General features: G+C 27.9%; 1 protein-coding gene across 1 annotated transcript in view; it reads left to right on the top strand.

Moving 5' to 3' along the window:
* The first annotated feature begins 193 nt into the window (after positions 1 to 193).
* The window catches only part of LOC129963148 (ubiquitin carboxyl-terminal hydrolase 4-like), a 28849-nt gene continuing 16284 nt past the window's right edge, over positions 194 to 12758 (top strand). Inside the window, exons 1-12 of the mRNA XM_056077251.1 lie at positions 194 to 352; positions 1408 to 1535; positions 2750 to 2916; positions 3663 to 3753; positions 4151 to 4296; positions 7669 to 7724; positions 7912 to 7995; positions 8581 to 8731; positions 9577 to 9750; positions 10456 to 10614; positions 11800 to 12024; positions 12100 to 12183. Of these exons, the coding sequence (XP_055933226.1) occupies positions 258 to 352; positions 1408 to 1535; positions 2750 to 2916; positions 3663 to 3753; positions 4151 to 4296; positions 7669 to 7724; positions 7912 to 7995; positions 8581 to 8731; positions 9577 to 9750; positions 10456 to 10614; positions 11800 to 12024; positions 12100 to 12183 (1560 nt within the window). The 5' untranslated portion in view covers positions 194 to 257. The remainder of the gene's footprint in view (positions 353 to 1407; positions 1536 to 2749; positions 2917 to 3662; positions 3754 to 4150; positions 4297 to 7668; positions 7725 to 7911; positions 7996 to 8580; positions 8732 to 9576; positions 9751 to 10455; positions 10615 to 11799; positions 12025 to 12099; positions 12184 to 12758) is intronic.

The raw sequence follows: 12758 nt of genomic DNA, 5'->3' as shown, positions 1-12758 counted from the left end.
CAAAGTGTGTTTGATTTTAATTTCCTAAAACAACTTTTTACAATGCAATAAACAGCTTTCTAATTTTATCACACATTTATAAAATTTTATTTCACTCTATTGTAAATTATGTATGAGAAAAAATACTCATGCTATCGTCATTTGCGCATTCATGAGAAATCGCCCGCTAGAGGAATCTTGTTTTTTTGTTTATTTTTAGATGCTACTGTCATATAATCATATCTGTAACTATTGAAGTTCCTTCTTTTTTCGGCAAAATGGCGGAAGGTACGTCAAGTATTCCTGAATTAGAAGAGCAAAAAAATCAAATTACCCAAATTTCTAAAAAAGTTTTAGCACGACAAGATGCATGGTAAGTTATATCTGTTACGTTTGTAGTTTTTAACCATCATTTAGGTTGGAAATAACCTGATCTTTGATATATTCTGATTTCTGTGTTAATTATATTTTTTGCTTATGACGACATATATATTCTAAATGTCACATTTAATTTCAATTAAAATATATTTAAAATTATACTAAAGTAAATTTTTGCTTACGAAAATCATTTAAAGTCAAAACTATCCATCCATATCATAGTTGCTATGTCATCTGTTTTCGATACTCAAAACTATTTTAATTCCTTTTGAGGTGTTATTATTAATTTAAATGGAGACAAACTATTTCAATGCGTTTCCGTTGTTTATTTTCACTTTCATAGCTAGTAATGTTTGAACGTATATAGTAATTATCTTTAATTTTCTTCTTACCGATAAGAGCAAAGAACGCATGCAAATTGTAAATAAAAATTTAAATTTGTAGCCAATTTACTTGTTACTTCACTCTCCGATTTCTTTATTACAAATTCGGAATATTTATTTCTCTTCAAGCGTTGTTTCTAAATTTTTAAAAACAAAAAATTAACAATGAAATTTACAATTAAAAAAAATTTCTAGGATTTCAAATTATTCTTTTATTCTAAAATTGCGTTTTCTTTGTAAAATAATAACTGTGCTTAAATATCGGGGGGTGAGAACAATTACACTAATGTGTTAGTATTAATTTCCCTTTTGTTCTTCCTCTCTTTTAAATAATTTCGAGTTATGAAATATGCACATTGAAAAATGTTTCTTTAAGTTAGAAAGTAGTAAATCATATAAAAGATATATATAATTTTGCATATGAATATAATTTTAATTAGCTAATGTAAAGAAACAGCATTGTTGTGTTCTAAATTTTAAGTGAAGTGTTATTCTTTTAATTTTTTATGGTGTTTAGGAAACTATTATATCTAAATTATTAATCGAATTCAATTAAGTTTCTAAAACAATGTTAGCATAAATATGTTTCTCTGTTATGAATGTTAAATTGAGTAATAAAGCAACGTTTTTCAATATCTCTTTATATCACTCTCATTTTTATTTGAAGGTGTCTCATTGATAATAAATGGTTTAAACAATGGAAGAAATATGTTGGTTATGACAATTGGGAAACTGCCAATGTTGGAGATCGTGCAACACATCCTGGCCCCATTGACAACTCTCCTCTTCTTAGGGGTAAGTAGTTTTGTGCATGTGAATGGTATTTAAAAAGGTTCTTTTTGAATGTTTAAGAATTATTATTAGAATTTTAGATGATGATGCTAAATATGAGAACTTTGAATTTTCTAAATTCAAAGCATTAAATTAATGAAATTAAATAACTAGTAAAACTCTTTAAGTTGAATGTGAAATTATCTCATGCAGTACAATCAATATAAAGGAGTGGTAATGGTTTCAATGAAGTTTTAAAAAAATAAAATAAGAATGCCTGTAAAGATTTCAGACTTTTAAATTTTTATTAACAAATGCACTAATATGTTGCATACATTGCAGTAAATATAATAAAAAGATGCATACTGTTTTGAAAATCAATGCTTTTTTTTTTTTTTTTTTTTTTTTTTCCCCTCAACTGCTGAACTTTACATCTGATTTCATTTGTGTGTTACCTTTAAGACCTGAAATAAGAATGTGAACATACTGTGGTGAATATTGGCACTCTCATCCATTGGATGTCGAATGGCAATTATATAAGTGCTGACATTCACCGGAAAATGTCAACATCCTTATCTAGGTTATATATTTGTATATATGCTATTAAAACTCTTGATATGTAAAAAAAAAAAAAAAAAAAAAAAAAAAGCTAGAAAACTAGTTTTTAACTTTTTCCATTCATACTTACAGTCACTGGAAAATGTCAACATCTGTATCTGGATTATATATTAATATATATACTATTAAAACTCTTGATATGTAAAAAGAACAAGAAAACTGGTTTTTAGCTTTTCCCATTCATTGATTTTATTGTTATTATTACTCGAAGTATTATATTTTTGTTAAGAATTATGTTTATGTTAAAGAAAAGTTATTTGTTATGTTAAAGAAATTCCATCTTCAAAATTTCATTCTTCACAACCATCAAATACTTTTAAAAAATATCCTATTTTTGGAAATGTAAAGAATTTTTAATGTTAAAAAAATAGAATATGGATAAAATTGCCTCAAAAATCCACATTAATGCTAAAAATTGCTTTACTTGTTTATGAAATGTACAATATTTCTCATCTCTAAATTGATACCATATTGTAATTACATAGTCTTTATTTTTTGCTTGCATCTTTTTCATGCTACTATATAATGTGTAAGTTTGTTTGGTATTTAATTTTAATTAAATTGTTTTATTTGAAATAATTTTTTGAAATTAAACTATAAAGAGAATTTGTGTTGAATAGATGATGGAAGTGGTGAGATTAAAGACCACCTGATTGATGAATTGGATTATGTCCTTTTGCCTGAAGAAGCGTGGGATTTGTTGGTAAAGTGGTATGGATTAGTTGAAGGTCAACAAGCAATTGTACGTAAAGTTGTGGAATATGGCATGTTTGTCAAACACTGCAAGGTATGATTTTTCAGTTTTATACAAAAATTTAGATTAACAGAAAATTATTTATCTGTGTCAGATCTAAAAAAGTCATTACATTATTTTTCATTATTTTATTAAATCTCTTTGAAATATATTGAATTTAAAAATTCTTTTTGATACTTAATGTATAAATTTAAAGCTGAGTTCAAGGATTATTTTAATTTTTTAAGGTTTTATTTCATAATAATGCATATTAAATTATTTGTATCATATATTACAAATTCTTGATTTATTATTATTATTGTTTTCCCTTTAAGCCAGTGATAACTCTAGTTGACAGTATAAGAAAAGTCTTATGTAGCATGCTTCAGTGCAGTCTGAAATCTTGCTGTAATGACTGTGAAACCATTTCAAATCAATAAATTAATGATAATAATTGACATTTTGATTTAAAAAATTATGGTGCTTATATATTAACCGCTTTCTTATACTTTAAAATTCTATTAATTATATGCAGTTGAGCATAAATCCTGCTGATGGCATGTGGTTAAGCTAAAATTTTGCCAGTGTTATGTAGTTTAAGAATTTATATTTAAGAAAAGATTATTAAATTTTATTTAAGTGTTTCTGTAAATCTCGCGTAAGTATAAATGCATTGTATCGCACATCAATAATATAATCATATAACAACTTTCCTATGTATTCTTAACTTGAGTTTTCACTAAGCTTAATATTTATTTGCTAATTTTACAATTGTAGCCTAAAATTATTCTTGTTTGTAGGTTGAAGTATATTTGTTGGAATTCAAGTTGTGTTCAAATAGTGATCTAGAGCATGTTGTAACAAAAAAGTTCAGTAAATCAGACACAATAGGTAAAAAATTATAAATTCTGTAGTTCTGATTTATTTATCAAAATTATGAAAGTTTGTTTCTACCTTTCCCTTCATTACTTGGTATGAATTTCTAAAAATGTTTTTATCATTGGCTACTTTTAAAAATGACATGTTTCTAGTTTATCTGTGGTTAGTTCACTGCATAATTTCAATAAATAATGCTTTAGAAAATGTTCTTCTATACTTTTATCCCTTTCATTTTACATTAAACATTTATTTTCTTCTTTCTCTAAAAAAAAAATAGTGTTTACAAATACTTTCTGAATTATGTTTTATTTTTAAATTGAACTATTGCTTTTTATCTTGTATTAGTCTGTCTTTTTTATAGTGAAATTTTTAATATTCTAATTGTCTGTATGTGTATAATTCTTTATAGGGTACATTGAGCAAGAAATGCGGAGTATATTTAATATCCCTTCTGAAAAAGAGACTAGGCTTTGGAATCGCTATAGTCATAATACATATGAACATTTAAACAACAAAGACAGTACAGTTCAAGATGCAGGTCTCTATCATGGGCAGGTAAGAATTCTTGGATTATTTTGCTAAAATTTTAGGCTTTGGAATTGCTATAGTCAAATAGTGCACCTCTAAATTATCATATAAGAGGTGCAGTTTGAACTTGATTATTTTGTGTGTTTTAAATGCTGAGAATTTAGGTATCATTTTTAGTAATTATGCATTAATTTGTGGAACAGTTAAAACATTCATTAAATATGGTATTCAAAATCATCATCAATACTATTTATCTTGGGAAAGAGTATTGTTTACATTTTCTGGAAACTTACCAAAAATTAATCCAAATTCAGATAATGGGATGTGTGAATAATGATACAAGCCATCTGGCTATTTACATATTATCTTCTGTTCCCAGACAAAAATGATGAGAATGCATAATAACATACACGAGTTTACTACTTGCATGTTATCCCAATAATTCCTGGCATGGGGGGGACAGAATAATTATTTAAGTAAGAATATTTACCATTTTATTGCTTAATGTAAATACAAAATTTTAGAAATTTAATTCAAAGAATGTATTAATGTCTGCTGATTAATAAGTACAAAATAATAATGTTGAATATCACAATTAAATTGAAACATAATAACTTCTGATCTGAAGAACATGGGTGTAATTCTTCTGCTGACCTGCAGCTTTTCATTTTATTATTAATATTTATTTATTTTGCAAATTTTTCTACTTATTAAGAAAGCTGAAATTCTGTTATTGTTTGACAACAGATTCTAAAACCCTCTGCGTATTTGCGCATGCGTTATTATGGTTTTAATTCGTCAAAATATGGGTGAGAGGAGTGGGATGTTTACATTTAACAATAAAATAAACTCAGAATTACTTGCAGACTGGATTAAAATAATACAATCAGAAACAACCCCATATTCACATACATGTAAAAAATATTAACAAAAGATATCTAATAGGCTGAAAATCAGGGTCAAAGAATCATGAAGAATTCCAAGAACGTCTCTCCCCTTAATGTGTCAGAATTGTTGAAAAGTGGTTGTCTCGGAATACTGAAATGAACGGTATATAGTTACATGTTATTAATACTCCAGTTTAACATTTTTATACAGGATGGCCAATAAAATAGCTTTCCCTGTTTGACAGCATATGCAGCTAAAACGAATGAACGAAAGGAAACTAGATTTCATACACAGATTGTAAAATGCATGAGTAGATAAATTCTGCAGGGGGAAAAAATTACTACCAAATATTGCCAATGGGGAAAATACTGGCACTGTAGGAATACAGTTATAAATGAATCCATGAAACTGACAGAAAATAATCCTTTATTCATAATATTCATAAACATTAGGGTCCCCTGGACGCAGTGCAACGTTTTCAAAATGCTGACCTTCCCTGTGTACAACATATTGCATATGGTGTATGACATTCTCTATTGCTGCATGTAAACTGTCAGTTTTATTGTTCATAACAGCTCATCTTTTGTAACATTACCAGACACACTGGTTTGGAACACCACCAGCATGCACTGTGGATTTCAGTATTCTACATCCAAAGTCACATGGGTTGATGTCTGGGGAACTTGGCAGCTATTCCGTCTGAAAATATCGACTCTCAGTATTGAAATGCTATTGTAAAAGGCTCTGTACTGAACAATGAATATGTGGTCGTGCTTCATCTTGCATTAAAGTTGTTGCAGGTTATAAAGGATTGTTTTTGCTGCTGTTGTGGAATAACAAAAGTTTAAAGCATTTGCCTATATTTTTTACCATTAATTTTGTAAGTAATATGACCCATTAAAGTGAGGTTCTCAAAAAAAAAACAGTACCGACTGATTATGAAATTGGCCATAAAACTACACAACATGGTGACCTTTGGGGAATGCAGTGGCATTTCTTGGATTACTATAGGATGCTCACATGCCCAAATATGGCAGTTCTAAATATTGACAGCCCATTGAAATAAAAATTAGCCTCATCACCCCATAATATTCTCCAAGGCCAATCAACGCTGATCCCCATTTGGGCAAGAAACATTAAAATGAAAGTGAGATGCTTTTAATAATCTATGATTTGTAATGCTTGCACACAGCGTATCTTCTGCGATAGAAATGCGGCATTTTGCATAAGATTTTCCATACAGTAGCATGGTGCATATTCATTTTTTTGAGCAATTGTACAAGCTTTAGGACAACTGTTAGTCTATATATTGTCAAACACTGCTGTAGCAACATCTGTTAATTCTTCATCTGGTACTGCTTTTCGTCCTCTGCTGGCTCCTAAGTCCTGGTAAACCAGTTTCTTCGAATATTTTAATCGTTGCTTTCGGTGCTACAGCAGACGTACCTTTGCACAGGTTATGAAGATTCTGATATTGCTTAAGAACAGCCATGGCATTACACAGTCTATTGTAGATCAGCTTTACCATTAAAGCACACCGAGGTAAGGTAGCACATTTAAGTAGCATATTAAGCACAAATCAATAGTCTAAAATGATCTGCTAGTAAGTCGTTTGCTCTTTTCTTATTAGAAGAAATGCATTGAGCTGCTGTCACACACACACACTAGGAATTTTGTATAATCTGTCTTAATATGCAAATTTCCTCATTTGTACATGATAGCCAAACCAATATTTCTCACATGAGTAATCTTTGGTACTTTTTTTTTTTCCCTGTGGAATTTATCATTCCATGCCTTCTACAGTTTATGAAATGTGGCTTCATTTCGTTCATTCATTTTAGCTGTAGATGCTGCTAAACAGAGACATTTATTTTATGGACTTGTATTAAAGATGATATGGACAGAAATCTTTTATTGAAATAACCTCCTTTTTGTGCAAGTAATAGCAGTTTAAATAAATTAATGTTGAAACATTCAAGATGTGTAAAAATTTTAATTTTTTATTCTTGAGAGTGTAACATTAACCATGGTCCAATCTATTCTGATTGGTACGAGATGTGTATTCATGTTTCGTATATATAATATTTAAGAGAAGATGGTTTATAACTTCTGTGACTGTTAGGGCAGATTCTATTATTTTCAGCAGATATATTTGTAGCTATTTTTTAACTTCTGTTTTTAGTGAATTTCTACAATAACTTTCTGAAGGTAGCAAAGAAATGTTGCTGATCTTGGTTATACTTTATAGGAAATTAGTATGACACTAAGATTTCAAATGTTAATGGATAGAAATGCCTGTATTTGCATTTTTTTAAATCACTATGACTGGGTCATGCAATTTTACTTGATTTATAGATTTAAATCTTCATCATAAATAATGGTTGATAAAATTGTGAATGTTTAGAAGTTCTTATCGTGTTTTCCTTCTCTTATTTATAAGTGCCTGTGATAAGTTGCAAGACTTTTGTCTAAATATTTTGCAAATTTTTTTCCTTTTAAACAATTTTTTAGGTGTTGATAATTGAAGAAAGAAATGATGATGGTACTTGGCCTAGACAAGTTAAAAGGTACAACTGTTTATGTATAATAATTTTATTGTATCATGTATGAACTATATTGTTTTCTGTACTTGCAATTGAGATTTTAATGTTTTCTCTACATATGATTATCTGTCTAGTATTAGGTTTTTATTTATTTAAAACTTAATTATTTGTGAAGGAAAAAGAAAAATATTTGTTGTATTTTTACTTTCAGTACAAGTGCAGCATTATCATACACCAACTCATCAAGCACTGGTTCTGGTGATACAAGGGCTTACAACAACCAGTCAAGTACTATGTATGTAATTCCGTCAACATGCTTTCTTTGACATTCTTGTTGGATATGTGCACTTAGTCTTGCTTTACTGTTACTTGTTTTGCTATATAGTATGTTAAAAATGATCTTTATGAAGTAAAATGTGGCTTCTGAGAATTTCATTCGTAATGATTTTTTAATTGATAATGCTTAAGAAAACAGTGCATGATAAGTTGCAATTTGACAACCAGCTTTTTTATTGGTAATGCTAAACGAAATTCACATTTCTATATTATCCCTCTTTAAAATATTAATTTATTACCAATGGGGGGGGGTGTTGATTATGTATCATGAATGTTCTTACTTTTAACAAACTCTTGTTTCTGTGTTATTTTTCTTAATTTTTAGTTTTTATAAATGCTAGTTTATAACAATTAAAATAATTGTTAATTTTTATAATGTAAAGGTTTTTTGTAAAAAGAATATTTTTTCTTGTCATTCTTTTGAATATTTGTATTTTTAGTTTGTTTTAAATACACATATTTTAAGATAATTGGAAATTTAGTACAAATTTAATCTATTCAATAAACTATGGTTTAAAAAAATTGTCTTTTGGTTATTTTTTAGGGCTACAAGAAGTTATGGTAGTGTTGGCGGTGGCTATGGCAGCTCTAGCTATGCATATGAATATCATTCTGGAAGTACAGGAAATGTTCAACCAGGACTGTGTGGCTTGAGTAATTTGGGAAACACCTGCTTCATGAATGCAGCTTTGCAAGTTAGTATTATTATTATTTGTCTTTAGCTAAACTCTTAATACTTTTTATATCTTAGATTGGATATATGTACTTAGGTGTTATTTCTGTATATGTATAATATATCTGACAAATTATATGATATATTGGGGTTCAGTTATAAATATGGTAAAATGAGATAATTTTATGTTGGAGTAATAAGATCTTGACTCTTAATGTTTATTACAAATTCTTAAAACTTATTACATCGAAGAAAATTTCAAATCAGAGTTCATCTGAGTAATGATTATTGTAAAATGACAAGCGTTGGAAATAATTTTGCTCTTCCTCGCCTGCCTTGTGAATTGGAAGAAATGTAAGAAAAGGTGACTTTTATTATGTATGCAAAAAATTTTGTAGCCTATATTTTTGGCAGTTAAGTCTAATTATAAGCTTTTTGAAATAATTGCTGAGAAATTGCAACCTTCATTACCTCATCTACAGTGTATTGTTTATACACTAATTGTTTTCTTTAAAGATAGCATTTCATGCCATCTTGGCCTACAGCAACTCATTTTGGCAGTGTAATCTGCTAGATTAAAAGACTAAACTATTTTTAAGTTTGTTAATATATATATGTTTTAATTAAAAAAGAAAATTTGGCAATATTTTAAAAAGATGTCTTTTACATTTGCCAACAGAGTTTTAAATAATTTTTTAGTTGCTAGGATATCTTTTATTGAATTATTCATGTTTCTGCAATAAGTTTGAGACATTATCTTATATTAAAAAATTATTATGCCTCATCTTTCTATCAATGTTTTTTATGTCTTAATTGTTTGTAAATTCCGTTTGAATGGTAATTTTTTTCTTTATTTTTCTATTTTAGTGCATGAGCAATACACCGCCTCTGGTAGATTATTTTCTTCAAGATCGCTACTGGGATGAATTGAACAATGAGAATCCTCTTGGCATGCAAGGAGAAATTGCAAAGTCATTTGGTGAATTGATAAAAAATATGTGGTGTGGCCGATATTCTTATACTGTTCCACGAAATTTCAAGGTAACTTTTATAAATTATAAAATTTGAAAAAGGAATTTTTTACTGTCATTAATTAATAATTCTAGTGTTGATATAATTTTAATTATTTTTTATGGTTAAAGTATATAACACATTAAATTATTCCAGTTAAAAATATTTTTAATGGAATTTCTCTTTAGAGTTTCTAAAAGTATATGTTTATAAGGATTCACTTTCAAAATGTTTAAAGGTTCTTCTTGAAGGTTTCATATCAGAAATATTTCAAATGATTATGGGTTCTAAAAACAGTTGCTAATTGTTGAAAATATCAAACTGAAATTCTGGTTCTCCTGTTTCTTAGTTTATTGTTTCGTTGTGTGATTTGTTTAATGTTATATGTTAATGTTCCTCATTTTCAATTAATAGTTTAACTTTATTCAGTGTTTGTTTCAGTGTTTGTGTTTGCGATTGTTACTCGTAAAATTTCTTGCTCCACTGATAACATCTAGGAATCATTTTTCCTTTGGGTTAAAGCTTGATTTTTTTTTTTTTTTGTCTGGAATTAAGTAGTCTGCATTGATGTAAAATGAAATGCTACGCTGCCAGAATAAATCTGTAGAATAGTCATAAACTACTTTTCAGTGCATTCAAATTGAAAATAATTAATTTGAATGTTAAATATTATTAGATGTAAATTTGATAATTGCCAATTTATTGCTAATATTGGTTAAAATTCTTCACCTGTAGATGATTGTTGGTCGTTTTGCTCCTCAATTCTCTGGTTATCAACAACAAGATTGTCAAGAGTTAATGGCGTTTCTACTTGATGGATTACATGAAGATTTAAATAGAGTAAAGAAAAAACCATACATTGAGCAACAAGATGCAGATGGAAGGCCTGATGAAGTATGCAATGATTTTTTTTAGTATATTTGTTATGTTTTATTTTTATTTTTTAATTGCATATACAGTAATAATTTGAAGTTCCATGCCTGATAGTGATCATTTGATAATTCCTATTCTATAAGTTAAAATAATATTTTGGTTGTTCAAAAGAACACTACCTGCTTTTGGTGACCAGTTTGTTCGCTCAGATAATTGACTTTCTAGACTTCTTTGTAAATAATATGGAATGCATTTATATATATATGTAATATAACCTTGTTATGTAACTTATTGCAATTTAAAAAATTGCTGCAGAGTTAATGATTGGCAAAATCATGTGATTTAATGTGAGTTTGAATTTAACCATAACATTTTAAAACATTATTTACATTGTGCAAATAAAGAATATTATAATTAAAGTCAAAAATTGTAGGAAATGGAGTTGATATGATTAGAAAAATAATTTTCCAATCTTAAAAAATAAAAAATAAAAATTTGTAAAATAATGTAGTTATAGCAATTATCCATCTAGCTACAGTTAAACTTTTTTTTTTTTTTTTTTTTTTTTTTTTTTTTTTTTGCCCAATTAAACTTTTATTTGAAGCCTCCTCTCTTCCCCCCCCCCCTTATACCTGTATTTCTCTGACTGAATAGACTTTATAGTGACACAGGGCCAATTTAAAAAAATGTATATCTTAATCCAGAAAAATTCAAATAAAATTTTTCAGTACAAATCGAAGTGTTGGGTACTTTAAAAATATTAAATGAAGCAATTTGAAGTTCATACAATGGTTTATTCGCATTTGACCGTTGCCATGTGACAACAAATAATGAGAACATTGTCTTTGCCGGAAATGTTAGCATTTTATAATATAGATAGATTTTTAGTTTAGGAGGTAGTGAGTCAAGATCCTTTGAATGTAATTCTTTGAAATTTCATCCTCGTTATCATTATGTGGTAGGATGAAAAGTACTAGAGTTGGTATAAAACTTTCTCTTTAGTTAGCTATATGTAATTTATTTAGTTAAATTAAAAGTTACTTTAATTAAAAGTGAGCTAAGAAAAAAAATGGCATTGGAAAGAAAAGTATCTAATATACATACAAAATGGTTTTATTTTGATGCTTATGCCTTTTTCATTTACTTTTCTAGTGAATTTACTGACTATATTTCTTTACTGATTTATATATCTGTATTTCTTTCTAGCTTGTGGCTAAAGAAGCTTGGGAAAACTACTTAAAGAGGAATAACTCTGTGATTGTTGACATATTTCATGGTCTTTTAAAGTCAACTTTGGTGTGTCCTGAATGTACAAAAGTATCTATAACATTTGATCCTTTCTGTTACCTGTCATTACCTTTACCAATAAAGAAAGAAAGACAAATAGAAATTCTGTTAATATCTGCTGATCCTCTTGCTAGACCTTTAAAGGTAAGTAACTTTGTGTATAATTTATCTCGTGCTCTAATCTGTTTAATAAAACTTACTAGTTTTGTTACTTTGTAGATGAAAGTTTCTGCTCCTAAAATGGGAAATGTTCAGGATCTCTGTGAAGCTGTTTATAAAAGTGTTCACATTCCAGCATCTAATGTAAGTATTAGGAACATCAAAACATATTTTTTGTTTTTAGAATAGTACTGTTGATTTAATATTTTGATGAATATTAAAACTATTAAATGAAATATAACCTGTGACATATTTTGTGATCCAGTTGACCTGTATTAGGTAATTTTTATTAAGATATAAAAGTATAGAAAATAATAATTTTATGTAATGTTATTTTGCAGTTTCTATTACTTTTAAAGGAAACTTAAGAATTTATTTGGATAAAATTTTATGATTTATAATTTTTAAATGCTAAAATATTTATGACTGACAAAGTCTTCTGTGGAAATACTTGATCTGTTTCATTACAAAAGATTTTATTATACCAAATGCACATTGTAATATTAAATATAATATTAAGAATTATTTTATTTCATATAATGGATTAGAATTAGTCTGAATGTATGTATATGCATTAGAATGGATTGAAAAATGTAACGATTCAAAAGAGAAAAAAATTCTGTCAAATCATGCTAAGTTGTCTATTGGTTAGCTGTTTAATATTTTCTGGAATTTTTCACTTCGTTCTCCAGAAGTATTTCAAAAAAAATTTTGAAAAA

Source organism: Argiope bruennichi, chromosome 3 (assembly GCF_947563725.1).
Source record: "Argiope bruennichi chromosome 3, qqArgBrue1.1, whole genome shotgun sequence".
Taxonomy (NCBI): domain Eukaryota; kingdom Metazoa; phylum Arthropoda; class Arachnida; order Araneae; family Araneidae; genus Argiope; species Argiope bruennichi.
This window is presented reverse-complemented; position numbering and strand designations above follow the sequence as displayed.